At 42.4% G+C, this 27,743-nt stretch overlaps 3 protein-coding genes across 8 annotated transcripts; 2 read left to right on the plus strand and 1 right to left on the minus strand.

Moving 5' to 3' along the window:
- Positions 1-1,446: 1,446 nt before the first annotated feature.
- Positions 1,447-4,375, plus strand: LOC146377194 (uncharacterized). 2 transcript variants are annotated; one of them, XM_084942840.1, is made up of 3 exons: positions 1,447-1,656; positions 1,820-2,057; positions 2,141-4,375. In XM_084942840.1, the coding sequence occupies exons 1-3, from the start codon at positions 1,630-1,632 to the stop codon at positions 3,688-3,690; spliced, it is 1,815 nt and encodes a 604-aa protein (XP_084798966.1). In that variant the 5' UTR covers positions 1,447-1,629; the 3' UTR covers positions 3,691-4,375. The 2 variants fall into 2 exon arrangements, with proteins under 2 accessions (XP_084798966.1, XP_084798965.1); XM_084942839.1 differs by having other exon boundaries at positions 1,447-2,057.
- On the minus strand, positions 4,129-17,696 carry LOC146377195 (discoidin, CUB and LCCL domain-containing protein 1). Its single transcript, XM_084942838.1, has 15 exons — positions 17,507-17,696; positions 14,722-14,943; positions 13,183-13,320; positions 11,823-11,874; positions 11,668-11,740; positions 11,438-11,571; positions 11,286-11,323; positions 9,300-9,491; positions 9,011-9,123; positions 8,728-8,908; positions 8,508-8,600; positions 8,229-8,322; positions 8,037-8,080; positions 7,842-7,937; positions 4,129-5,675 (listed from the first exon to the last, which is right to left on the minus strand). The coding sequence occupies exons 1-15, from the start codon at positions 17,607-17,609 to the stop codon at positions 5,296-5,298; spliced, it is 1,953 nt and encodes a 650-aa protein (XP_084798964.1). The 5' UTR covers positions 17,610-17,696; the 3' UTR covers positions 4,129-5,295.
- Positions 17,697-17,772: 76 nt separating this feature from the next.
- On the plus strand, positions 17,773-27,633 carry LOC146377196 (glucocorticoid modulatory element-binding protein 1-like). 5 transcript variants are annotated; one of them, XM_084942843.1, is made up of 10 exons: positions 17,773-18,121; positions 20,331-20,472; positions 21,285-21,343; positions 21,593-21,714; positions 21,873-21,976; positions 22,418-22,602; positions 22,920-23,066; positions 25,672-25,809; positions 26,048-26,164; positions 26,249-27,633. In XM_084942843.1, the coding sequence occupies exons 2-10, from the start codon at positions 20,348-20,350 to the stop codon at positions 26,785-26,787; spliced, it is 1,536 nt and encodes a 511-aa protein (XP_084798969.1). In that variant the 5' UTR covers positions 17,773-18,121; positions 20,331-20,347; the 3' UTR covers positions 26,788-27,633. The 5 variants fall into 5 exon arrangements, with proteins under 5 accessions (XP_084798969.1, XP_084798967.1, XP_084798971.1 ...); XM_084942841.1 differs by lacking the exon at positions 17,773-18,121 and adding an exon at positions 18,140-19,163; XM_084942845.1 differs by lacking the exon at positions 17,773-18,121 and adding an exon at positions 18,140-19,163 and having other exon boundaries at positions 22,514-22,602.
- Positions 27,634-27,743: the final 110 nt, after the last annotated feature.

Here is a 27,743-nt window from a genome sequence, read left to right on the forward strand (position 1 = left end):
CTACCTTTCTTCATGTGTTCAATACTTTTCCCTGCATTATTTCTCATTATTACACATAATTTATGGCCACCTATGGGTAAATTTCTTGGCATGTGTGGACTGGATTGGTTGTTACCGACATCTGGTGAGAATTTCATGTCAATAACAACTTTAAAAATATATTTATTAGGCCACAATTGTGGGTGTAAAAGGCATTATATATTTACCCACTGTCTGTGTGTGTATAGACATAGATTCATCAGATACTTCATTAGATACACTTTGTTAGTCCCAGGTTAGAGCCCCTTTGGTCTTCAGAACAGCTTTAATTTTTCATGGCATAGAAGGTGCTGGAAACATTCCTCCAACATTTTGGTTCATTTTGACATGATGGCATCACAGTTGCTGCAGATTTGTCTGCTCCACATCCTGTTGCACCCCAACTAAAGGTGCTTTATTGGATTGACATCTAGCGACCGCAGAAGCCACCTGAATACAGTGAAGCCACCTGATTTTCATTTTCAAGAAACCAGTTTCAGATGATCTGAGCTTTTTTTGCAACATAGTGTACTATACTCCCGGAAACAGCCATTGAAACATGGGTACACTGTGGTCACAAAGGGATGCAGATGGTCAGCAACATTACTCAGGTAGACCGTGGTGTTTAAATCATGCTCTGCCCAAATGTGCCTAAAAAATCTTGATACAAGGCAAGATTTAACAGTGGCCTCAGTTTCCTGTAGTTAGCTGACAGGAGTGACACCTGGTGTGATCTTCTGCTGCTGTAGCCTGTCTGCATCAGGGAGTAAATCAGGCATTCTCTTCTACATAAATGAGTGCTTACTTCAGTTACTGTTGCCTTCCTTTCAGCTTGAAGCAGCCTGGCTATTCTCCTCTGATCTCTGACCACTCGAGGAACTGATGCTTCCTGGATATTTATTGTTTTTGGCTGATACTCTTTAAACCCTAGAGATGGTTTTGTGGAAAAATCTCAGTAGATCAGCACTTTATAAAATATTCAGACCAGCCCGCCTGACACCAACAACCGTTCACCAACACCTTTCTTCCCTATTCTGATGCTTAATTTGAACTTCAGCAGGTCCTCTGGACCGTTGGACCTTGTGTACACACCTAAATGTACTGAGCAGGTACTGTGTAATTGGCTGATTAGATCTGCATTTCCAGCAGTGGAATAGGTGTAACCTAACAAAACAAAACATGTAGGTAACTACAGCCTAATTGTAACTGTTATGTCAAAAATCACATTTGATATTTGACATAACAGTTGCAGTTTATCAGGATAGAATAAATGCTATAAATTGAATAAATACATAAAAAATTAATACAACTTACCAGTAGATATTAAAATAAATAAATAAATAAATAAATAAACAAACGCCCGTCTTTTCTGAAAAAGAAGGGGGAAAGAAAATAGACTACAACTCCCGTCACGTGATTTAAAAATCCCGGAACTACAATGCCTGGTGACGGGATGTTTTAAGTGGGCTACACGGATGGTCGACAGCCGAGGTGTAAAAGCTGTAAAGCTGTAACTTTCTTTTATCGTTTCCAGCCGTGCTATTGAAATTTAAAACTTTAAATTCGTTGCTGTGGGTTTTGTGGCGCCAGCGGCGGCGTTATTTTGAATTCATGGACAAAGACAAGTGTAGCGATATTGTAAGTAAGCGAGTCTGTTGTTTGCTTTAGCTAAAACGTCACGTTTTCAGCCTATTTTGAGAGCAGCCAGTAGCTCACACGAGCCAGCTAACTGGACTGTGTGGAGTCTCTGTTCACTCACCACATGCAGCCTCTGCACTCATGCTTTGTGTACCTTTTGCAGCATGGTCAGTGCTCCTGGATGGAGATGCATCAGTTCCTCGGTGACCTTATCACATCTGGAAACTCCTCAAAAAATCCGCCAGATGTGCTTAATGCAGCATGGGGCGTGGCAGGAGGTGGTGCTGCTGATGGTGCTCTTGCGTTCAAAGCTACATCGCTTGAGCCACTTAGACCTGTTCAGGAAAAGTTGGGTGCAGGGGCATCACAGAGGGCGAGAGAGACCAGAGACCGGAGAGAAGGTAGGAGCCGTGTAAATAAACAAGTCCACCCATTTTCTTGTAAATTTAATTTTCCTACTGATGTGGTTCGGTTTGTCCTTCAGCTTTAGATCTGCATCATGCCTGCACCTGCCCTGGCTGCCCTTTCTCCAGTCCCCCTCCTTCATTTGAGACCCTAACATCCAGACAGCCTCTGTCCTTGCCGCCACACTCAGAGACCATATCCCACCCAAAAGATCTCAGTATTGCTGGTCCAGTGAGCCTTAGCATGTGTTTACCAGAGTCCACCTTACCCAGCAGCACCACCACCACTACATCTGAGCTAGAGACGGGCCTGCCCAGCCGATCACAGAACGAGGATGTAGACAGAGGGACTCAGAGCCAGAACCAAAACTCTGATGTGCCTCCTTCAAGAGCGTCTTTGTCCCATCTTTCTATGTTTCCCCACTTGTGTTGTCACCCCGGCCTGCAAACCTGTACCCAGACACTAGGCCGCCAGGAGGGCACAGACTCCCCGTTTTCTCACACCCACGCTCACCATCACTTTCACCACCACCACTGCCCTTTAACGTCCTGTTTACCCTGCCCCCAGCTCGCCCACTCGCACTCTGCTCGGCTCTCTGGCGCGTTTCCATGCTTGTCTTGCCCTCACTCCTTTCATGCCTGTAATCAGGTGTGCCACCGCCAGCACAGGCAAGCACAACAGCAGGAGGAGAGGGTTAGGACTTCTACAACCTTGCTGTCGTCACTGCATCCCTGCATGCACTGCTCCGCCTCATTTTCTAGACCGTCCCAGCTGCTACAACACCAGCGCTCCGAGCACGCTCACAAACCAGCCGGGTTCATTTGCACAGAGTGCGGCAGGGCCTTCAATTCACACAGCAACCTCCGCATACACCTCAATGTGCACACTGGTGCACGGCCCTACTCCTGCTCCGACTGTGGGAAAAGTTTCAGCCAGTCTGGAGCGCTGAAGATCCACAGGCGGATTCACACGGGTGAAAAGCCATATTCATGTGGCTTCTGTGGCAGAGGTTTCCCCCATCTGGCAGGGGTGCGTGCCCACCAGAGGACGCACACAGGAGAGAAGCCCTACCGCTGCAACCAGTGTGGCAAGTGTTTCACCCAGTCCGGAGCGCTAAAGATCCACACTCGCATCCACACTGGAGAGAGACCCTTTATCTGCAGCATCTGTGGCAAGGGCTTTTCCAACCGCTCCGGGATCCGTTTCCACTACCGCACAGTCCACGGGCTGGCTCCTGAGGTCACAGGGGAGACTGGAGGCGTGTACCGAGGACCCACAGGTCGTGCTTGTCAGCCCGGGCGCCCCAGAACTACACCTCCAACCGGCGCTGCGTTAAATGCACCCAACAGTCCAGGTATCGACTCACACGCAGTTCTGAATACTCGGGATTCCTCAGATTTAATTGCTTCTCATCCCGCCTCTACACCGATCAGTGGGAACGAGGGCAAATCTCAGCCAGAAGGAGCAAGAGAGGGGCTGCCGTATGCATGCGAAGACTGCGGCCTGCGCTTTAAAGACGCACTGTCCAGGAACAGACACCAGTCTCTGGTGCATTACTCCCACGAGGGAAGAGAGGAGGAGGGGCAGAGGGAAGAGTTCAGCACAGATGCTGAAAGTGAAAGAGAGTAAATTACTGCAGCTGGTAGATTATAACAGACTGAACATCTTATGGAATCCGTTCTTTAAGCAAAACTGCTTTCAAATTGGAAATTCAGTAATATTGCACTCCTTTTTAAGTGTTTTTCTGATATTTCACACTAAGATTGTGCTGAAACTCAACGCTAAACCTTTTCTATTTAAACACAACCACAGTTTACTTTTAGAATTCATGTATTTTTTTTCTATTCTCCATCAGCTTTTCGTCGTGTATGTACAGATTTACCCCATTTTAGCAGTCCTTTATATATCCAGGTAAAAAAAAAATAAAAAAATCTAATTTCCAAGAGAGCCTGATGTCTATCCATCACACACACCAAACCAACTGGTTGCTAACACATCTGTGTAATTGTGCCTTATCCAGCAGTCCCAGTGTTGTATTATGATACCAGAAAGCATGTCACATTAATGTAATTTGATGGGCTTTTAGTAGCATTTTATTATGGGATTGAGGACTGCCACCTGGCTCTTTTTATACAAAATGCCTTGAAATAGGAACAAGTACAATTTTATATGTTAAACATGGATCTGTAGTAAACATCAGTGTCACAGGTTTAATTAAGTTATTTAGTAACTTAATCATTTATAAAACCACATGTATTCTATACAAAAAACAACTTTCCATGGGATATAATATAAAGTAAAAAAAAAAAAATAATACAAGTATACAAATATAACTATTATAATTTTTCACTTAATTCTGTAATTCTGAGAAAGGTGCTATACAGCAGCAAAGGCCTAACAAACAAGGCCAGTGGAGGTTTTTTTTAAATGTTAACATTTTGCGATAACTCGGCCTCCAGCAGAGGAACGTACTCTTCCTCTGGAGACTTGTTTAACTAGACAGAGCATTTCTTTCTCCAGGAAAAGTGGCTGAACACAGCTGTTCATCCAAGCAAAGGACAGTCCTTCCTAATTATGTCATCTTACTGCCTTTCGTGCCTCTCAGTTGTACTACAATCCAAGCAGTTATTTTTAGCTGTTGGTATGTTACCGGGTGATAATTATCTGCGCAGACAAATAATTACACAGTCCATTGTTGCTTAACGTCTGAAGCTCGTGGCAGCCACCTAGTGGTTATGTGTAATTATAACAGTACTCTTTGTTACAGGTTACAATTTATAGTGCTTCATAAATGTTTTTGAAATGATACATTGTGAATACAATGCTTTGTAACATATTCATTTTTTGTTTTGCCTCAATTTGTGGAGAAGACTACACATACATTTCTGTATGTGCTTTTGGAAAGTGCAGTTATGTGATTAAACATTTCATCAAACAGTATCTCTGAGACAAACTGAACCTGTATTTATTTGTGCAATATGAAGAAAAAAAAAAACTATCCCATACTTCCTTGATGGAAATATCTGCCTCCATGTGGCTCTCAGTGTTTAGTCTGAATACCCTCATATGCATAGTGACTTTCTTGGGTACATCACTCACGGGAGGTCCAGTTAGTGCATTCTGAACAGCACTGTCCAGCTCACTGTTCAACTTCAGACCACTCCAAGTGTTGCTCTGGTGCAAACACACATTTCAACTCCAAAGAGCCTTTTCCTGAGTCTAAGTTTGCTGTGCTCACAAAGGATCTTCGTATGTGTGTTTCTGTTGTAAAGAATCACAAGACTTGGGTTCTGCATAGACAGCACTGACTGGTCTTGGTCCATTGGCATGTAGCGCGGGAGTGCAGTAGCCATTGAAGAGCACCCTGTGTGAGGGGCAGTCATACTGACTGTGGCTGGATGTCGGTGCAGGAATGATGCTGGAGTCAGAGGGCTGATCTGAGAACGGAGTGGCATACTCAGGCTCTGGAGGAAGTGGCTCTGCATACTCGGGCAGGCAGCCAGGAGTATCATAATGGCTGCAGGTGAAGGGGGTAGTATAACACTCTTCTGAGGAAGGTTTAAACGTTGAGCCAACTTTATGTCCAATAGGTGTAAGAGCTGGCTCAGCATAGTCTAGGAGGATTAGAGAAGAAAAGAGAAAATGTAAATGTAAGAAAAGTCATACAAGATTTTTTTTTTCCTGGTCACCTGACATACAGCAAACCTTCGTGAGATCAGAGGTCAAACGTGACATGATATTTGGATCTATCCTGTATCGTGACATTCAGTATCTCCATATGCCGGTATATCATTTCCTAATTGTTGCCAATAAGAACAAAAGCAGCAGAATTTTAAGCACAGTCTTAAAGATCGACCTTTTATGAAAATTAATTACTATGTAAACTTACTTCACCATAAAGAAGAGGTCAGAGGTCAAATGTGACATGATATTTCAAATCTTTATACAGTACTTTCTACATGCTGACAATACACACCTTACAAGGCTTTTATAAAGAAATAAATCATTAGGTTGACCTTCAAGACCTCAGTGCATGCAAGGCAAATTATAAATGGCTTGTTAACATGACCCCAATCTGCACCCCTGCATTTCGAGCTGTCGTGTTTACAGACAGAAACAGTGACACGCACATAAACGCTACCAATGACATGACCTACCTGATTGACCTAACTATAAATAAGACCAATAAGAGAGTAGCATCAATCCTGCAACTATGGCAGAAAAGTTAAAAATCCAAACTGTTTTCAAAAAGACACAATAAACTAGTGAATACATTTATTCACTCAGTGTTACCTCATAAATTGGATTTGGCAGTTGATTAGTTTGAGGGGCCCGGGCACATTTACTTATATCTTACACACGCAGACTTTTACATAATGTTCAGGTTCTAAAAACTGAAGCTGCTGTATCCTATAGACATTTGAGGTCTGCTTTAGAAGCCAGCTTCTTGAAGTGCCTGCACAACAACAACAAAATCTGAATTTTAATAAAATCTGTTCTTCCCTTTATTCGTGCCACCCAACCACAGAGCAGCCTGGTCTTCTTTCTGTCAGCAGCTGCTCCGTTTTTCTCTCCACAAAAGTTCAGTTTTATCTCTGCACAGCATCCAGAACGACTCTGGCTTATCCTAAAAGTCGCTCTGAATTCTGTGAGGTAGTTTTCCTCTGAAGACTTTCTTGGTGCACAAACAGACTCTACATTTAACAGAGTGAAGATATGCACCGCAACTCCTGTCTGGGTGCTTTTAAAGTCATGGGATTTGTCGGCATTTCCGACCAGCAGAACTGTAGCTCCTAAAAGTTCTTGGTTTGCCAGATCAGTAGATCACAGATCACTATTTTTATATGATTTGATGGTTTGATTGTTGATTTTGTTCATCTGGATGCAGCGTTTTCAGTGAAATGCGACATCCAGATGAACAACATCAACTTTTTGTGATTTCCTGACCTGGGTGATTGAGCATGCATCAAGACATTTTTACACAAACTTAAACACACAGATACTAAAACATCTAGCAGCAGGCTACTTTCGATAATGGGAAAAACTCCACTTCTTGTTTACATCTTGCAAATCAATTTCTGGGAAACTTCTGCTTCTTTTTTACCAAATAGCTGTCTCTAGGACAATGCAGAGCGCTGCACGAGAAGTCTGGCCACCAACAATGTCTCATCTAATCGCAAGGATGAAGGCTGACGGTCTAGCACTTAGATCCATCCAGACTACTCTTTGTCCTCGCAGAAGACGCCGTGGTGCGGGAGGCCTGGACTTTCAAGAGCACACAGGGAGTAAGACCCAGAGCTATTTTAATTAGACAGGCTTTACTGAGGGCTTTGATTGTCTTAGCATTGACCGTCTGTCCTGTTTATCACTGGACCTCTCAGAGAAAGGCCCCTTCACTGAGGGAAGGGGTAAGGGAGGCAGAGATGGGACTGCTGGGAGGAGGGGGGGAGTAGGCTGAGTGCCCTGTATCGAGCTCCAATTAAAGGGTCTCTTTCAGTGAGCCTCTGTGGACCAAAGAAAGGATTGTTTATGCTGTGACCGGGTGATGGGCTGAGCCAGAGGAAAGAATGGACAGCCCGTGGAGAGAACTGTTTGCTTGTCAGGCTTGGCGTGAGCTACTCAAACTGACCACTGAAGCTAGAGACTATTAGAGCGGGAAAGATGGAGAGCCGAACACTTAACAGGACAAATAAACTTCAAAGGTAACAACTGACGACACTTGCAGAAGAACAAAGCAGCACCAGCAGCTTCCTGTAATTGATAAAAATGTGAATTCTCACCATTAAGAGGAGGGTTTGGTAGTGCATCGTGGACGTTTCGAACCAGAGGGTACGACTGTGAGCCGGGAAAACTCTTTTCCTTGAAACTCTGAGAACCTACACAAAAACCATAACCATAAAATCATTGCAACATTAAAAAAGGATTCATAACTAAAAAGTTTATTAAAAAAAGAATCTGAAAAGTGCTAGACTTACTTGTGGGGACAGAGTAGGAGTACTTCATTTGTGAATCTTTTTTCCTACAATTTCAAATAACAAAAAACAAACTCAGAGGTTAAATAAAATAATGAACGTTGATATTTCGTGACAGCATTCCATGTATCAAAAGTCAGTTTCAGTGACAGTATGCCCATCCGGGAAAGTTAAACATTAGTACATGTGCAGTACCTTCGCTTCAACCAGAATCCAGCCAACACACAACTGCCACATATCATCAGGCCGAGGGCCACGCCCACTGCTACTATTACTGGCTGACTGGAGCCTGCAAGAGTGCAAGAGAGTCTGCGTAAACAACTGAACACGTGTGAGGAAGGAATGCTGTTATTACAAAGTACAAAGTGCTGCCGATCAGATTAATGGCTATATTGCCCTGTTTGCACTGGTGTGACTCTAATCTACTCGTATAAACTTCATACAGGTGAGTTGGTGGATGACACAAGTACATACTCGGTTTTGTTTCAACTAACACGGTGCACTCAGTGGTGGTGGGAGTGGGGCTTGGGAGCAGTGGACCCGAGTTAACTTTGATGGACGGAGAGTCTGTTGGGGAATTATCGAGACAGGAAAACTTCACATCAGGAAACTCAGCTGCAAATCAAACCATGTTAAAAGAAAACAAACCAAACTTTATTGTGGATAATCTGGACGTTTATGAGCTACTGCCTACCACCGCCTGGTGGACGGGAAGACCTCGGTGTGGCCTTACTAACAGGACAGCCCAGGACCTGAATCTGAGCTGAAGCCCTCCCGTGCCAACTCAGCGGCTGGAGGCGGACAAATCGAGCCACCACAGGAGGAAACAAGCTATTGAGCACTCGGAGGTGTCCATCGGTGTAGGCCTGAAACACCTAAGAGCCACAAAGACCAAAATGAGTTAGCATCTGCATGTCTACTGCTTTAAAAAAAACTCAGGAAGTTGGGGCAGTGAAAGCATTAAGTAGAACACCTACCTTTCTTTCTTTGCTTGCAGCATCTTTGTAAAGCTTCCAGTTCTTTCTATCCTTACTAAATAAAAGGATGTAGGATTCCATGTAGTACTCATCTGATCCCGCTGTTACCATTCCTGACAAAAGAGAACAACACTTGTTTGATTTTGTTTCAGATCAATATTCAAAAAGAAATAAAAGGCTTCATGGATTTTAAACAACAAAAATATCCCATCTGTAATTCATGAAATCACAATAAATTGCTTAAACCAAGCATATTTTGTACACAAATACTTATTATTGTTATTTTTACCTGTGATGTTGCTTCTATCGCTCAGCTCCATCTCCACCCACGGGCTCTGATCACTACTGTCTGCTGTCCAGAGCAGGAAGTTATGGCTGAAATCATTATTTCTGGCGTTCCTTGACTTTGTCTGCTCTTGACTGTTTTTATCAGCAAAAGATGAGGCGTTTAAAGGAGAAACAGCCAAGTTGTTGTTACACTCTGTTCACGGATCAAAGGAAAACAAACAAACTGATGAATTATAATTTGAGCTTCATAGTAACACTTGCCTACACATTTTCATTATAAACCACACAGATTCATGTTCCCTGTGATGAACTGCATGAAATCAAGAAAGTAATGGACACTGTTTTGCCTTAAAAGTGAGAAGAAGAAGAAAAACCCCTAAACAAATAATGTGCAGAAATGTAAATTGTTTTATTTAAAGAAGCTAAACAGCAAACCGGTTGCTTCAGATAGCAATGAAGCCTTTAGCTTCAGCGAGGAAGAGCTGTGTTTGCGCTACTCCTGCTGTTCTCATCTTTTCTTTACTTCCTCTTTCCCACGCTGTCCAAGTCTTCTCGCCCGCTATTCTATCGTCATCACTCCGATCCACTCGGATTCCTGCCCACCACCTCTGGGTGAATAGGTGTCGGCTTCCTGTTCTTTAAAACTCACTGCAATTTTGTCACTCTGCCTTTCAGACTGTCATTCATGCAACCCATGTCCCCCCAGTCTCCATAACATCCTGGATGTTCAGAGAGTTTCATCCAAGGTCTTTGTTTGCCATCTGCTCCACCACCTGTATTTACACTTCAGGGGTCCATCCTATTTCCTACCTTTGTTGGAACACCGCTCAGCCATGCCGAAGGTTGTCTAAACACTTTCCTCAAACATCGTGAACATTAAACGTCATCATCTGAAGTTATACAACCCCAATTTAAAAAAAATAATAAAATAAAGTTGGGACACCGTGTAACATGTAAAAAATATGTAAACATTTTTAATAAATAAAACAAAAATAGAATGCAGTGATTTGCAAATCTCATAAATTCATTCACAATACAACTTGGAAAATGTTTAAACTGAGACATTTTACTATTATATTAAAAATATGAGCACATTTTTAAATTTGATGGCAGCAAAACGTCTATTAAAAAATAATAATAAAAAACATGTTGGTACAAAAGGCTGGAAAAGTAAGTGGCTCTAAAAAAGAAACAGTTGGTGGAATTTATGCAACTAATTAGGTTAATTAGCAACAGGTCAGTAACATGATCTATTATAAAAAAAAAAAAAAGAGCATCATAGAGAGGCAGAGATTCATTAATCTGCAAAAAACTGGGTCTACAAATTGTGGAACAATTATTTTGGAACACTTTCTGAATAATGTTGCTCAGCATAAACGTGTGAACAGTTTGAATATCCCATCTACATGATATCATCAAAAGGTTCTGAGGATCTAGAAAATCTGTGTGTGCAAGGGTAAGGCAAAACTCTGAATCAGATCCCTGTGATCTTTGCATTAAAAACACAAATGATTACATCATAGAAATCAATACCTCCAGAAGTCACAATCTGTGAACATAGGTCACCATGCCATTCACAAATACAGGTTAAACCAAAGAAGAAACCATATGTGGACAACAGTCGATGGTACGGGGGTGTCAGTGCATATTAAATTGAGGTTTCCACATCTATAAAAGGTCCCACCAGTGCTGAAATGTATATAGAGGTTTTAGAGCAACATGCACTCCCATCCAGATGACCTCTACTTCAGGGAGGGCCTTAATAATCTCAGCAAGACAATGCTAAACCACCTGTGAGAACAGAAAGGCTTCATGGTAGAAAAGTCTAGCTACTGAAATGGCCTGTCTGCATTCCATACCTTTCACCAAGTTAAAACATTTTGAGTTTTCAAGAAGCAGATCCAGAATAAAATATGTCTTTATGAGATCAGCAAATCACTAGATTCTGTTTTTATTTGGGGTTGTGAATGTAAAGTCAGGCTCATACCTTGGATGAAAAGCAGCTTCTTTTCAGAAAGTGATCCCCTGTCAAAAGAAGTGAAAAAGAAATATTGATAATCAATACAAATCAGTTACACTAAACTAGCAGCTACACATTTCCACAAGATCTCATTTAAAATGTGGAAAACAAACACATACATTTTTGAAAGGACTCCATTGGCAAAGGTGGATTCATACAGCGTAAGGCTTCTCCCACGATTCACAGTGATATGGCCTCCCAGACTGTCAGATGTAGCTCCCGCATGGACTGCAGACTTGCACAGCACCGAAGTCTGTGGCAGAAGAGAGAGATGGAGCCTTTTCAGACATGTATTTGGTGAGAAGCACAGTACAATACAGCTTTTCCTAATGAAATCTGCTGCGCTTACATCTCTGTAACCATGCTCAGAGTTCCCCCACACGTCCCCTGTGACCTTCTTGCATCCTGCAGGGCAATACACGCTGAGAAGGAGCAGAAGAACATGTGAGAAATACTTGCAGCTCTACTGAATCGGAGATGAAGACACAGAGGTCCACGGCTTACCTTAAATGCTGCGAGCTAAAATGAGATCCCCGTTGTAAACAGGAAATGAGATCTGAAAACAAAAACAGAAAACTTCAAACGGCGCTCCTCAAAATGAATTTTTTGTAACATTTTGACAGCATGTATGGGTGGACCATGTGTCTCGGGCTTACATAACACCACCTCGGCATTCGCTCAGCCACACAAACAGACAACAGACTGTGTGAGACGGTCTGGGATGCTACAACTGTGCTATAGTCAGGCATGAGTGGTCATCACTGTTGATGTGACTAACGCCTTTGTTACTGTGAGCAAAGCAAAGGGTCCATGTGTGATGACAGCCAACAGACAGTGGTTTGTATGTCTGAGTACAGACTTAGCTCCAGACACTGCTGGATTTCATAAACAACTGAGCAAAAACAGGAAACTATGATACATAGTGCACAGTACACAAGGCCACAGCCGGGAAAATTAAGACTTAGTCTGAATAGCCTATATTTAGACTAAGTAAGTAAGGCTGCATGGTTATTTTAAAAAATACCCAAGGAGAATCTGATATTGTGTATCATTTAGTGAGATTTGGGGTTTAATCCATGAATAAACATACCGGGTGTATACGTGTCACAACTGGCCGGGGTACGAAGAAAAACAAATAAAAAAAACCCTGAAAACAAGAAGCAAGTAGCCGCTGGGTTCAGAAGCCTTATAGTGACGGATACAGGACGGCAGTGGGCTTGGAGTGGTTAACAGGCCGAAGAAGAGGAGGGGAGGGGAGCTCGAGACGGTCCAAGTGACAGACTGAAGCTTGAGGCCTCATTCCATTCAGCCCGAGAGAAGGAGTAGAACTCCTGCTCTCTGAGCAAACACGCCAGAGCCAACATGGAGGCGATGGAGGGTGAATGGCAATAAGCAATGACTCATACACTCACGCACACGTCAACACACGGGCAAATGTGTTATACTGAAGGATAAATATTCACAGAACAGCTAGTGTTATGATTGTATCAGTGTAAACTTAAAAAAAGATCTCTCTCACAACCCCACTCGCACCTATATAACATATAAATCAGGCAAATAACCATAATGTAACAGCTATAACAGCCTTGTTTCCCCTTTAGCTTCTGTGCTTTAGTGTGTGCATTTATTATATATGGTGCACAGTTGACTTTAAAATATTTCACAGGCTCATCCCTGGCCCTGCAGATTACCCAAGGCCAGAAATGCTCTGGTGTTCTGTGGTTTTATTTCCTTCTGCATCAAATTTACTCTGCTATAAATAAACAGTGAAAAAAATAAACCAATGCAATCGGAATAACAAAGAAGCTTCCATCAAAAGTTACCCAGCATGACATCAGTCAGAAGGCATAAATTATAGGAGTACCTGGCTGCTGATCTGTGGCATAAGAGAGCAGAAACCCTCGTCCAGAGCGATGTGGGCCCGACTTGAACATTATTGTTACTTCATTGCTATTAAATGTCACATTCTTCCCGGCTGCATCAAGCTTCCCGCACAGAGGACCTGTGAACACACATTCCCACAAACTACGTTTATAAAGCACAAGAACATAAATACGTCTGTCAGCACACACGCCGGTGCACTATAAACATCCATTTCCAGTCCTTAATAATGAAGATTTGACAGTCTGTTAGACAGAAAAACACTAAAACAAAACAAAAAGGAGTTTCTGTAAGAAAGTGAGGCGCTGTGAAATCTGATGATGTATACAATAGTCAGCCTAGTGGAATATCTCTTGAATCTGTCAACCCTTAATTTGGAGCAACTTTTATGCCCTCAGGATACGATGCAGCTGGTTGCAAAACCTACACGTCTCCTGTGAAATATGGTTTGCCGTTTCTGTCAGTGCATCAACACAATGGCATGTCCTGAGTGAGTTATACAATCCAGACTGGAAGATCATCAGTAATGAGTGGGAACAAAGTCTCTGTCAGTAAGTATGTCAATTAAGATTTGATGAGGACACGGGAAAGTTCTCATCAGACATCTGGTGTGTGACCACATTTTTGTATTCCCCTCTCCCTTAAAATGTGTATTTATATATTTTAAATTAATGACACAAGACATGTCGCTGTTCAGTAAAATAAGGATGAGAACAGTTTGACCTTTGACTTGGGGCGGGGGGTGCAATCCTTTCAGGAACCATGAGACAATACCTGCTGCTGCTAAAACTAATGTACATGTGCCTGAAAGAAAGAATCTAAAGAAGTACACGAGGTTGTTTAAAAGACAGACTTTGATTTCATTTACTTACTAAAAACAGGATTTGTTTGGTTCATTGCCTCAGGGTAACATTATGCAGTTAGACCACTTTTCTTAGGGCAATGATGCTAAAGCAGTGCTTCTAAACGCTGATCCTTCCTTCCTCGCTCCACAATACTTGATTATCTGGTTATCAGGCAGCTGCAAGCTTTTCATTCCCAGCTGCAAAGTTTGTGTGAGTGGGGGTCACAGGGAGAACCTGCGGGGTAATGTTTTGACAGCACTGACTGGTGGCTTATGTGAGCTGGCAAACAATACACTAAAATTGACTTTTAACAACTTACAAGAAATGGACACAAAGTGATTTTATGAGGAAAAACTACGATTGGACAGTGAGGGTCATTCCCACAGTGGGGTCAGCAAACGTGATGAGAGTGACAGAGAGTGAAAGGAGACCCTAGAATCAGGTCTGAAGGGTCAGCCATACCTATGTGATGTGTCATACAGTGTGTATGTGAAGAGCACTTGAAAATGAACTTGATGTTTATTAAAATAAAAAAGAAACATTTAAGTAAATTTGTTGACTGATATGTCAGAGAGCCCCAAACTCTCTACAATATAGTAAATTCATTTATTCTCCAACCAAAAATTGTAACTTTATTATTTATTAATAAATAAATAAAACAATCAAGGTGTGCTCACCCAGGCTGTGCGCTCCATTTTTGTCTGTGATCATCACAGAGCCATTGCTGCAGCCTGGACTGCTCTCAACGTCAAAATCTCCAAAGAGCAGTCGCAGCGTGCGCCCCTGTGGTACACGAAGCCTCCACTTACACCAGGTGTTACTGGGGTAGGTACCCGGATAGTTCTGGGAGGCTACGGTGCCCGACTCTGGTCCCAGCAGCGTATGTCCACAGCCATTACCTGACACAAAACAAGCACTATAAGAAAGCTACGACAAGAAAACAGGGCACAGTTCACACGGTAAAAATCAAGATTAACTTCTAACAACTTCTGATTTCCTTTTCATGTTTCCTAATCACTCACTTCTAAAACCGATACAGAGGTCTTAACCCATGCCTCATTTATTTAAATTTTCCTTCCAAGGAGCCAGATTTTCTTGTAATGTTGTTAAAGTGGTCTTGAGCGACAGTAGCTGTCTCTTCACCGACGCTCCATCCAGACCAGAGGGATGTTTTCCTTTTATTTGTTTGTCAGGCCGCTTAACGCTGACCTATGAATCATTCAAACATAAAAAAATACTGGTGCTACCACTGCTACCTCTCAGCCTCCGAACAGATGCACTTGTGAAAATCCTGAGTGATTTTTTAGAAAAGTTGACCACTGATATCAATTTAAAAATCCTTGGTGACTTCCTTCTTGAGTTATCACGTTTAACTGCTTAAACTTCTCCATTACTAACATTTTTTCCCGGCACTCATCTCAGCATCTTTTGCCTTTTGGTCACAAATCTTTACAAACTGAGTCAGCATCTAGTTGATTAATATTTTCAACTGTTCAGCTTCTGACAGCAGTGAGCAGAGTGGAATTATAGACCTTAAGGAAAGCCAAAATGACATAACCAGAGACGGCTATGTAACTGGCTCTCTTAATTAAATACAAATATTAAAGGCTTTGTTAATACACCATTTCAAGACAGATGAGCAACGAGTCTAATCTGAGCATGTACGGCAGCTCAGGGCATGTTTATCCTTCTGTCATCACGACTTTTAGAAATACCAACGAGGGAAGAGCTCAACTTGTGACCTGCACGTTGGATACAGAGCAAAACATAATTGTTTAAGATTAAGTACCAAGAGGTGCTTTTCCCCAGGAAAAAGCAAGGAAGGAAAAAAAAAAGCATAGTGCTGATATACTACATCTTGCTATGACTAACACTTGAAGAGGAACAGAAAACACAAACATTCAGATGGTTTAAGATTCCTGTTGGTCACAAAAAATTTTTTCCTACAGGAGTCACACAGAGATTGGTGTTGCGGGGGTGACAAGCTCAGACACTAACACTCCCTGCCCTCACTTTTCACTCCCCCAAGTAATGTGCTCCAAGAATGGTCAAAACCTGAGGAAGGCACCAGGGTCAGTCTGAGCCTAAACACCAGCGCTGTCCTTGCTTCCCTTAAAAGGCTCCTGAATATTTGTTGACTGGAAGTTACAGGGTAGCCTTCCATTCGCCCTGTGTCTCCTCCTGCATCAGCCGAGCTGGTCACCTCCTTCCCAACAGCACTTCAGTTCCTCATATCATAAACCTTCGACTGTTATTGTCCCCCCTCAAGTCCCCAAAGGATTCCCTGGAAATACCGCAGCCACATACTGTAACTCTGGGCAGCAGAGCATGGATCTGTCACCTTCCGGAGGCTGGCCACGGGGGACTTTTCCCAGCTTTAAAGAGGGCGTAATGTTGGGAAATGTCTGGGTGACCAGTAATTGTCCCCCTGATCACTGGGCTGTTTCACCCACAGTCTGTTGGGTTCGTGTTCAGGCTGTTCTGACCTGTTTAGAAATCTCAGGAGCTAGACCACAGAAAGCTTGGGTGTTAGGATAGCAGACAGTCCATCAGAAACACGCCAGCAATATAGTTTTCCACTTCATGCTTTGTTGGCAGGTCCTTACAGGTCCACACTAGCAGACAGGATGTTCACCTATGCTACCTGTCACTACATCGCCTTATTCAATCCCGGAGGTAGAAATGTTTCCCCCAAACCTAGGCCCCACCAAAGCTGGGGCATAGCATATTTGCTAAGTTAAATAATGGTGTATCCAGGGCTTAATCATCTTCCGATGTGCGGAAATCAAAGCCCCAGAGACAGACAAAAACAACACTGAAGATTTGTGGTATGGCTGACTGGTGGAGTCATAGTCTGCAGGGCAATAGCTTGTTTGTCTATGTTTATATATGGTCACTGTGATTCATAACAGGCCTGACTGATGTGTTGAAAGAAAGAAAAAGACTCTGGGAAAGGATTGCTGGGATCACTAGGTACACACGGGCAAGGAAAGAGTTTGTAAAAACTGTTAACATGACTTCCAATCGGCGACCTTTGCACCTAAATACAGACACATTAATGCACTTTAATTCTGGCTTAGAGCCATAAAGATGATCGGAACAGCAAAATAAGTGTGGATGTGTACAGTGCAGAATACAGGACAAGGTATGGTGGCCTTTCCACTAATAGTTTCTGATGAAAATGCATTAAACAGCAATAGTTAGCAGGGTTATATGACAACAACTATCTTAAACACAGCAGAAATGTGTTTTAAAGGAGGCTGCCGACTGGGTGCTCATCCTACGTCATCAGTCTTGATTATTAATAATCGTGCGATTAATTTAAAAAAACGGGGAAAACTCTTCAAACCAAGCGAGTTACTTATCAGCTCTAGTTGCAGCTAACGAAATGTGCGAAAATCCGTCTCCCACGTCACAATCCTTATCTTATCAAAAGCGTCAACATAACAGGCGTTTTCTTACCCTCCTGGCCGCGAACACACACCGAACAGACGCTTAAAGCGATCCACAAACCGGCAATGAAAGACTTCACAGCATCCCCGATGTTTTCGCACTTTGCGAGCATGATTTCCAGGAACTCGGCGAGAAAAAAGTAAGGTGCATGCCTCGCTGACTCGAAGGGTCTTGCTTCAATAAAAAGTTGGAGCACAGAGTACTGGATATTTACTATTGGTCACGAGTGTCAAACCCCGTCTCCAATTGGCTCTCCTGAAGCGTCAATCAAGTTGGAGTCCGGGATTCCATTCCCAAATAGGGCTGGCCTGATCCGTAGGTGTTCGCTGACCTGAGACCAGCCAGCGGTAGCAGTGCTTCTTATTTACTCTCAGAAACGATGGAAATGCCGAACCGGGATCTTTATTTGAAGATGCGTGCGTGTCAAAGGTGGAAAGTGCAGTTTTAAAGCAAACATGAAACATTTAGAAACACCTCGTCTGTTCGCTTTATTGACTCGCCCGAATTTCCGTTCTCAGTCTAAGTGCTAAGACTGCCATCTTCCGGTGAATTCAAGGCAACAACAAAAATATAACAAGCGCCTGTTCTAGAGCCACGATTAATCCTTTCCCTCAAGATTTAGAGGTATGTATTTTTTCTTTAATCTTACGTGTGTTTTTCTATTATTCCAGCCTTTTAAGGTCTTCGTCAATGAGTTCTTCACTTTAAAAACATTTCTGCTTTGACAAGTGCTTTTAAAAAAACATAGATTTGTCGCTGTCCCAGGAGACTCCTGTCAAACGCACCCAAATTATGAACAAATTGAAATATTTATTCACTTAATGCCATGAGTCCCCAATCAAAGTATCACAGAGTTTTCATGTGATCTAGGAGCACTCTGACTGTCATTTTAAAGAAGAAAGACTGAGAGGCCATGCATGCATTCATCATCTGGTTTAAAGTTATAGACTGGAAGTTATCAGAATATTGGAGATGTGGGTCTGTTGTACCTGAGAGAGAGCTGGGGCATGCTCTGGTCACGACACACATGAACAGGAGAGCTGATCCTGCTGCACTACGAGCCCCAATCTGGGCAGCCTTGATGCTTCTGGCTGTAAGGATTACACCACCTGCTGGTATGACTCTCCAAAGGTCACCTCAAAAAAATCCCTGGTCCGGTCCATGCTTGTTAAATATTATTGCATTATTATTGCATCAACACATTCTTCGACCATCAAGACCAGGTGTGGAGTGTAAAGTACAACATGTAGGTGACGTGAGGGTTGAGCCTGTCGTACTAAAACCATAAAGCTACACTTATAACAACTTAAACAAAACCCAGATTGTCGAGCTAAGATATGTAATTTGTGTAATAATAATGATACTACTACTACTACTACTAATAATAATAATAGTTCTGGCGGATTTTCACTGGATTGGAAACATGCTCTGAGGCTGGAAAGCTTTCAGCCTGTGCACAGCCGTGGAGGCGCTCAATCCAAGCCACATAAGAGCAGTCTGACCGATTTACACATCGCGTGCGAGCCAACCGCTTCTCGTGACAGCGGGACAGATGCTTCTCAGGCAAATGCTGCCTTCACTGCAGGAAGTCTAAGCGAAGCAGCACTGCGCATGCTATCGCACTTCTCTGACGACCGGAGGATGAATTATCCCCTGCTGTAAAACGGTGAGTAAAACTACGACAATGTCTACATACAGTCGCAGGTAGAGTGTGTGGGAGTTTGACACGGGACACGGTGTTTTGTGCGCCTTTTTATTTTTATTTTTTAAAAGGACAGGGTCGCGCGTCCCTGTCGGGGTGTGCGTGCCTCCGCACCAAGCAGACGTCAGTTTGAGTGGGTGCAGGAGTGTGAGCAAGGCACGCAACTGTTCGTGCTGTATGAGTTGGTGATCCACACTGCGTTAAGGCCACTTAATACAGCGTGGAAGTTATTAATCAGTGCTGTTATCTGCTCTTTACAAGCCTGCCAGCCACTGTGTCTCTGCTGTGGAATCACCCAAACAGTTTATAAATGAGTTTCTCCTCGGTGCTTTTCATATGTATCTGCTATCATCTCCTACTTATGTTGGACTGAAGTGATATAATAGAGAGAACCAGGCTCGAATGATTGCAAAGGCACTTTATTTATTATTAATCGGTAGCTTTTTACCCTGGAGCGGTTTCCCATTTCGCACTGACCGTATATTATCACAGTCCAGTGGGTACTTTGTTCACATTTGACCACTCCATAATGTGATTATGTGCCAAATTTTAAAGCAAATTCTTAAGGTGTTCTGTAGCCATAATTATAGCACACACATACACATACATATAGGCAGGCTACATGGCAGCATGCCTTGCAGACTGATATAAACTAGAGCTTGCTTTATTTCATCTGGTAACAATGCTCCTGCAGATTGCATTTGTTCAACAGTTTCTTGAAAAATTGTGCTGCTTTTGTGCAAAAACTAGTCACCTATGTGCAACGCTTTGACTGACTGCTCTGATGTTAGATTATTCCTTTGACTGAATGAATTAAATAGATGAATATCCTTGAATAGACTTTGCTGTGTTACGTTTGTAGGCAGTGCTTTAGTAAAAGCTGTAAGCTTTTGTTTCAGTATTTATGATGTTCTTGTGCATTCTTAGCAGCAGCATAGGAAGCAAGGCCCGGGTGATGTGAGGATTATGTCATTTTAAGCCCTGTATGGACTCATTTCTATGACAGTTGCATGCAAGAAAAGGCTGTTAGAGGGGGTGGGCGGGTAAAACTCAGTGATTTGCATGTGCATTAAAGCGTACACACTTGTCATGCGGACGTTAACACGCCTGCTCGCCCTTTTCTGTCTGCAGCTCCGAGAAGAGAGGTGATGGCGGGTGCTCAGGTCACCGTGTCTTCAGAGGAGGTCATGACTGCGAGGGAAGAGGAGGGAGAGCACAGCAGTACTGAGCAAAAATCTCAAGTCCTCTTGCACCTGCAGCCCGTCCTGCATGGGTAAAGTGGCTCTTATTAATATAAGCGCTTTGTTTGTGTGAAGAGCACAGTAATCTTTGTGTTAAACAAATTATGTGAGATACATCTGTTGTTTAATGCAGACTTAATTCAAAGAACTCAAAATCAGGCAGGTATACAGAAGATGACCACATCCCAACCGTTAAAGTGAGACACCTTAACAACTATATTATATTTAAAGGCAACCTTTCCAACTCTTGCTAAATAAATACAATGAGCATAAAAGGAAACTGAAGTTATTGTTATTTCACTGTTGATTCTTTTAGCTAACAGTCTTTGACTTTCAGTACGGATGCATTCACAGATTGCCATAAAAAGACAGATTTTTTGGGGGGAAAATGTCATTGACAGGCATAGCATCATGCAGGCTGACCTTCCTTTGACTATATTAAAAAATCTTCCTTTATTATGCACTGAGTAGCACTGGTGGCTGTCAGTATTTTTATTGTTTGGAAATTTTTGGCTTTAGTTGATTTTTTTCTTAGTTTCAGTGTTAGTTTTAGACTTCCTAAATTATTATTGTATGGAGGCTGAGATTCTTGTAGACATCCAAAGTCTCAATAAAGACGTCATCAATGCCAATGTAAAGTTTTTTTTAAAGCAAACTAACAAATACTGACACTGAGGATATTTCCTCTATAAACAATAAAAATGCTTTGCAGTCCCACATAAAGAGTGACATCTGGTCATTCTGTGTATACATGCAGCCAACTTGCACGCATTTTAAGAATATTTCCAAGGCTTGCGTGCAATAAATAATTATTTTATATGTGTGGATCTGTCGCCCTCTGCAGGATGAATGATGACATTGCAGACACTGGCACTACAGTCCTGGCCATAGAGACGCATCATGGTGAATGACACAAAGACATTGCAATTAATTGCTGAACTGAACCTTTCAAACACACAGCTTATTCAGTCTAACCGATGCAGTAAATGGAATAATGAATCTCTCAAGCTCCACTGTCATTTAACAGATATACACGGAGAGTATTGACAAACCTCCTGGGGTGTTTGACGATTCTGACTTTCATTACTGCGAATGCACACTGTAATGCCGCTGCAGGCGGTCACGGCGATGTTTGTGTTCTGTAACGTTTAGATGACAGTGAAGCAGATGGAGATGAGGTCGAGTATGGCTACCCCATCACTTGCGGGGACAGCAGGGCGGTGCTGCTGTTTAAGAAGTTTGTGTGCCCCGGAATCAACGTCAGATGCGTCAAAGTAAGTTGATGTTTAGTGTGATCGTTTAATTATTACCTTATTATTACTGCAAAATTAATTTTTGAAAACCTTTCTCCGGGATGGCATTTTGGTCCCTTCTGTCTTATTACTCTCTCAGAAACATAATGTGTGCTGTCCTCCCTTTTTTTTTTTAACAGTTCAATGACGAGCTCATCAGTCCTAAGCAGTTTGTGCATCTGGCAGGGAAAGCTACTCTAAAGGACTGGAAAAGAGCCATCAGGCTGGGAGGAGTAATGCTCAGGTAGACTCATAGAACTTTTTTTTGTCTGCTTTTTGTTGTAGAGCGGCGCACAGCTAAAGTCTCACTCATATAATTTGCAGCTGCTTGGAGTCTGTCAGGGTTTGCCGGTGCATTCCAGAGGCAGTCTGTAAGTGGCATTATCATGAGAGCAGGATCAAATAGCACGGATGCAAGCTGCCGAGAAACACTTCTCACCTCTTTATCATGTTTGCGCTTGTTGTTGGTATTACTGTGAGATGGTACACAAAGCTCAAAAGGCCCTATCTGTTCTTTTCATCTTCATTCCTCCAGAGGCCAGATCAAGGCACTCTGTGTCGAGCACACCGCTGCGAAGCTATCAGGAACTCACTGGAAATTCAGTCCTAACATCCCCCCCGTAGCTACGTAGCGTAAATATTTTCCTGGAAACTTTGCAGTGTTAACCTGGCTCTCCCCGTGCAGGAAAATGATGGACTCCGGCCAGATAGATTTCTACCAGCATGACACCCTGTGCAGCAACACCTGCCACAGCACTAAATTTGATGTGCTGATCAACAGAACGCGGCTTCCTCCTGGGAACTCGGTGCAGCCGAGCCTGTCGTGTCTGGCTCTTGACCCTGTTGGAGGGCAGGTGTCTCCCGTGACAGGTAGATTTCAGTTGGCATTCAGTTTGCTGCTTTTTTTTTTGCCTCCCACATATGCTTGGGCTGCTGCGGCATCACTCAGGAAACAGAACCTAAACCCTTTGGAAACCACTTGAACATTTACAGAAAAGAAACACAGCCTTAGGGGTTTTTTATTTTTTGGAAAGTAGTGAACGCTTTAATAAGCTTGACATTTAAATATAAACATCAGCAATAAAAAGTTTGCTTTTAATGTTTACCTCACCACCGCACAGAAGAAAATAAAATCCAGAGAGGAGTGGTCGCATTATGGGTTTCACTGCATTTTGTTCCCATTTCAGAAGATGCACATAAGGCGGCAGAGGTGCAGGAAAGTTTGCAGGATAGGATTAGTGCAGCAGCAGAGTGGAGCAACGGTCCACGGAGGCTTCTAAACCCTGTAACAGCCAATGGACATGCTACCAAAAGAAAGATGGCTGACGTACCTGGTAATTATAAGAACACGTGCATACACTGGGGTGCTTGTTGAATAGATTAATAAACTGCATAAGGCAGGTACGCCCTATTTTAAATAAAGATAACACCCAGATAATTACTGTTCAGCGGGAAAATCTGTGCACAATCAGTCACTGTTGGAACCAGGAAAGCAGATGGCATCTCCTTTCATGATAGCCTACACAGCAGCAAATTGCTCACCTCTACTGCTCCACTTTGGGTGTTTAAGCAGTCACCACATGGGTATATGCTCTGTTTAGAAGCCATTTAGTGGCTTACTGCAGTTTTGGGCACAGCACATGGAGCATGTGCAAGTCACATGTTTAACTGCAAATGTCTGTCAGGTTATATGCTAGAATATGTCCTGTAGGCTCCGGCATCATGAAGGTTTTATTTACTCCTGGCATGCGTTACTTTTCCATCTGTTAAAGGAAATGTTCCTTAGAAATGTTTAACTTTAAAAGTTTCAATGCTATCATGGGTGGAGGCACAACTTCAGCCCACAGATCTTCAAGAGTTTGTACGTCTGTGAGCCCTGAAACCTGCCCTGAAGGGTTTAAATGAGTCATCCTGCAGTCCATTTGTCCCTTGTGTCACACCTCTTGCAGCATCAATTGTTTGACCCCTCCACCAAACCACTGAACCTTTGAATCTGCAGTTGTGCCATTCCTGCAGACCGTCCTTAAAGAGCTGCTGACCCCATCTGACATTTCTAAGTGCTATTCTAACCAAAACTTTGATTTAAGGGTGTTTTAAGTGACCTTATCAGGTGCTCTTTAGATATCGATGCATCTTTAGCCTAGAGATGCATCAATATTGGTACTGTGCAAAAGTCTTGACACACCCATCGTTTCTTTATATTTTGCTAGGACAAAGGGAAAAATGTGCTGAGATTTACTAAAATGTCAAAACATACATTGAAGTATAGTATATAAGTCAAAAACAGAGTTTGTAAAGTTCTAACAAGCTTGTAAGTCAATATTTGGTGTGACGACCTTTAATCTTCAACACAGCCTGAAACCTCTGATTCAAGCTTTTTTCAACTTTTCTTTAAGTATTCTCGAGGAGGTTCTGGGCTCTGGGGAGGCCGATCCATGACTGATAGTGTTCCGTTGTGTGTTTGGTATCACTGTGATGCTGAAACGTGAAGCCAGTGTTAGTCAGATTCTTTCCACATGGTATTACATAGCGGATCAAAATCTGATGGTGTTTTTCTGTGTTCAGAAATCCATCAAGTTTGTTGACAAGATGTCCAACATTTCCATGAACCATGACAAAACCTTTCAATAATACTTTGCATATCAAACCGTGACATCTTTGGCATCTTCCATAAATCTAACCGAAATCTAACACAGGCTGCTTGTAATAAACTCCATCAAGATACAATTTAAAATTAGTTCTTTGTCACGTGTAATGTTTTTTTATGCTTGAATGATTCACAGGTCAATGTTAAACGACTTAACAAACAAAAGAAACATTCCACTAAAATCAGGTCAGGTACAAGGACTGGACTGAAAAACGTTTGAAAGACCTTCAGAAAACCTGGACTTGAACTGCTGCTTGCTTTAAAAATAAAAAAAAAAGTCTAGTTTCCTTGGAAGCAAAATATAACGAAATAAGGAGTGGCTCAGTATTTTTGCACGGAACAGTTTGTGCCGATTTAAAAAGGTAAAATGTGTGGTGGTATTATACAGATGGTTTTAATAATAAGAATAATGTTCAATATTGATATCTGAATTTTTTTACTTCCTAAAAATAGGTATTGGTATCGGCTCCAAATAAATTCTTAGGCTCTCAGTCCGGGTCCTCGGTAAAATAGCCTGAGATGGTTTAGTGAAGGGCAAATTGAAATGTGTCACAGCACATGGAGTGCTGCTTGTCATAGGGCTTAAAACATATAGCCAATTCACAACTTACACCTCTACTCCTCTATCAGCTGCTGAAGAAATGCGCTGCTTCTCTGTAATGCACGATGTAAAGAAATGAATGAATTTAACTTCGGAGGGCCTTAAACGGTATTTGGAATATCTTCACCAGACATTCTGCATTTAATCTCGACAGATTTTAAGCAAACATGAATTTGCATGCATTTCATATCAAGCATCTTTGACATTTTTACCACTTTCATGCGCTTGACTTGTTTTCCTTTTTTTTTTTTGGCTCAGATTTGCACAGATCTCCAGTAATTCTTCATTTACTCTCAAATTTGCCTTGCCCTCCTTTCTCTCCTCTTGGAGCACCTCTTTTCTGACCCATTTTCACACTCTTTTGTCGTTCCCTCTGTCACATATTTGACATCCTCTCTCCAACTGCTGCATTACTCCCATTTCCTTTATCTCTGTATATTTGTTCCCAGTGTTTATCCAACCCTGACATATTCTGTTTCTGTTTTTCTTCTCTCTTTTATTCCTCTTTCAAAGCTCTGACTCTCTCCAAATTTCACCTCCAACCCTATTTTTCTTGCTGCCTGTCCCCACAGCAACACAAAGCATTGTATACTTTTACACAAACTAACAAAAAGAAAGGACAAACATGCACACACTTGCATAGATTTCTTGATATCCCATTATAACGCCCTACCTATTTGACCTCCTGTAGACGGGGTGTTGACTCTGTGGAAGGGTGTGGCAGACTGCGGGATGATGGGGGAGGTCCTATCCAGCCTCCAGAATGAACTGTTCAGCACTTTTAAGCGGGTGGAGCTTCGCAGTGAGAACGGAAACCTGCAGAAAACAGGTAATTGCCTACAGTGGGACCCATCTAACCCCTGGACTGTGAAAAATGATTCAGTGTTGATGTTAATAAAATGTCAGCTGAGTCAAAACTTGAAAAATCAGGTTTCAAAAAGATTTTCAATAAAGGCCCCGCCAGCTAAATCTCTGAAAATTCATTGCTATTGATTTTGCAAACAGCTGACTTCATTGTGGACAAATTATTCAAAAGCCTTGTAGCTGACTCTTGATTATTTTGTTAGATGTCATGCTGCTTAATTCCTTGTGTGAGATGTTTGGGCTTTTGGATTCGGTGAAACAAGCCACAGACCTGAGGCGCAGCCAGACTGAGAAGAAAAAGATCCATAACAGTGTTTGTGGTGAGAAAGCATTCAAAACTATCACGCGGCACATGCAGAGATACCCCGATGAAGCGAATTAACGATAATTTTCTTCTTGTGTAGACTTCGATGAGCTCTCGGAGGACAAGGGGAAGCAGAGCTGTGATAAAGGGACATCTAAAAAAGCCTCCTCACTAAAACACCCTCGAACTCAGCGTAAAAGCCAGACGAGCAGCCATCCCCAGAGCTCGCTGCCCTCTGTCAAATCAGCCACAGCGATCCAGCCTCATTCTATCACAGGTTTATGTGCTGCATCTTACCCTCATCTCACAATAAACCCTCAGCTCTTTGCCCATTTCTCTGCCTACACCAGCCAGCGTTGTCATGCTGAAACTGGCAGGACAGACAGGGATGTCCACAGTGCCACGCTGGAGGGGGACCGAGAGATCAGTGAGGCAGACAACCAGGAGAAGTTTCATGGGCTGGGAAGGGAAGGCAACAAGAGAAAGGACACATCAGGGATCCACAAAGAACCTGGACAAGGGAGTGTAAAGTTTTGGGAGGGATCTCCTGTTAGAAGGGACGAGGCGACAGAAGGCTTGCACGACATTGAAAAGGTGATTATGGGGAGAAAGGCATCAAAGAAACATAAAAGTAAGTGAGGCAGACGACCCCAGAGGGATTCTGCGGGACTAATTGAGGGAATGTGCCGGGAACTGAAAGAAGACACGGAGCGGGGAAACAATTAAAAACAATATGACTTTGTCAAACTCTACTTTTTCCACAGTGAAATATGCAGTACAGACAGCGGTTAGTGGGGTTGTCTTCTCACACAGACGCTTTTTAATGTTCTTAAATGGAAATGCCGGATTTTACAGCATCAGAGGTAATACAACTGAAATGACTCGTCGATTAAGTGACCGACTGCCCCAAACCATTGTTCGAGTCATTATGGGTGTCATAATATGCCCTATTTTGCAATACGAAGATTTATTACTGCTTTTTGAGATTTTATATGACACCAGCACTTAACAGAAAAAAATCATTGACATTTCAGGTGACGATGAAGGTGTGCTGGTCTGGTTGTTTTTTTTTATTATTATCACCCACATAGTATCAGTGTTTCCAATCCTTTACAAGTCTGCCGTCTTTGATGACACTCTTCCTCTAGCTGAACACTGTCACTAATTAATGATAGATTTTTTTAGCAACTTGTAAAATACTTATTTTGTTACTTGTGTTTTGCGATTTATATCTTTCAGATTTTGTGAAATATTTCTCACTCAGGCTGTGATTAGGATTTGACCACCTGCAGACACATCCTGCCTGAAGATGTATGGCTCCTAGTTTCTAATCACTCCCCTTACACTGAGTACTAACAAATACAGAATCTTGCAGTAACTATCCCCTTGCTAGTTAAAAATAAGAAGGGAGAAATAGCCATCAAAATGACCTTGAGCGATAATGAATGCATTTTGAATAAAAACCTTCACATTTTGAATTTTTAACAGTAGCAGCGTGTGAGTTTTCTTCAAGCGCTAACTTCACACCACTCAATTTACTGATCCTTTTTAAAGTCAGGGCGTTGATGGAAATTGGAAAACGTTGGTGGTTAATC

Source organism: Perissodus microlepis, chromosome 11 (genome assembly GCF_051167445.1).
Source record: "Perissodus microlepis isolate ML-2025 ecotype Zambia chromosome 11, ASM5116744v1, whole genome shotgun sequence".
NCBI classification, from domain to species: domain Eukaryota; kingdom Metazoa; phylum Chordata; class Actinopteri; order Cichliformes; family Cichlidae; genus Perissodus; species Perissodus microlepis.

Excerpts from the sequence above, each read along its gene's own strand:
- LOC146377194 (XM_084942839.1), top strand. The coding sequence starts at position 1,781 with ATGCAGCCTCTGCACTCATGCTTTGTGTACCTTTTGCAGCATGGTCAG. Across the intron at positions 2,058-2,140 it reads GACCAGAGACCGGAGAGAAG|CTTTAGATCTGCATCATGCC; the intron begins GTAGGAGCCGTG and ends TTTGTCCTTCAG.
- LOC146377195 (XM_084942838.1), bottom strand. The coding sequence starts at position 17,609 with ATGCTCGCAAAGTGCGAAAACATCGGGGATGCTGTGAAGTCTTTCATT. Across the intron at positions 13,321-14,721 it reads AAATGGAGCGCACAGCCTGG|GTCCTCTGTGCGGGAAGCTT; the intron begins GTGAGCACACCT and ends GTGTGTTCACAG. Across the intron at positions 11,875-13,182 it reads TGCCACAGATCAGCAGCCAG|ATCTCATTTCCTGTTTACAA; the intron begins GTACTCCTATAA and ends TTTTGTTTTCAG.
- LOC146377196 (XM_084942843.1), top strand. The coding sequence starts at position 20,348 with ATGGCGGGTGCTCAGGTCACCGTGTCTTCAGAGGAGGTCATGACTGCG. Across the intron at positions 21,344-21,592 it reads GGCCATAGAGACGCATCATG|ATGACAGTGAAGCAGATGGA; the intron begins GTGAATGACACA and ends TGTAACGTTTAG. Across the intron at positions 26,165-26,248 it reads GATCCATAACAGTGTTTGTG|ACTTCGATGAGCTCTCGGAG; the intron begins GTGAGAAAGCAT and ends CTTCTTGTGTAG.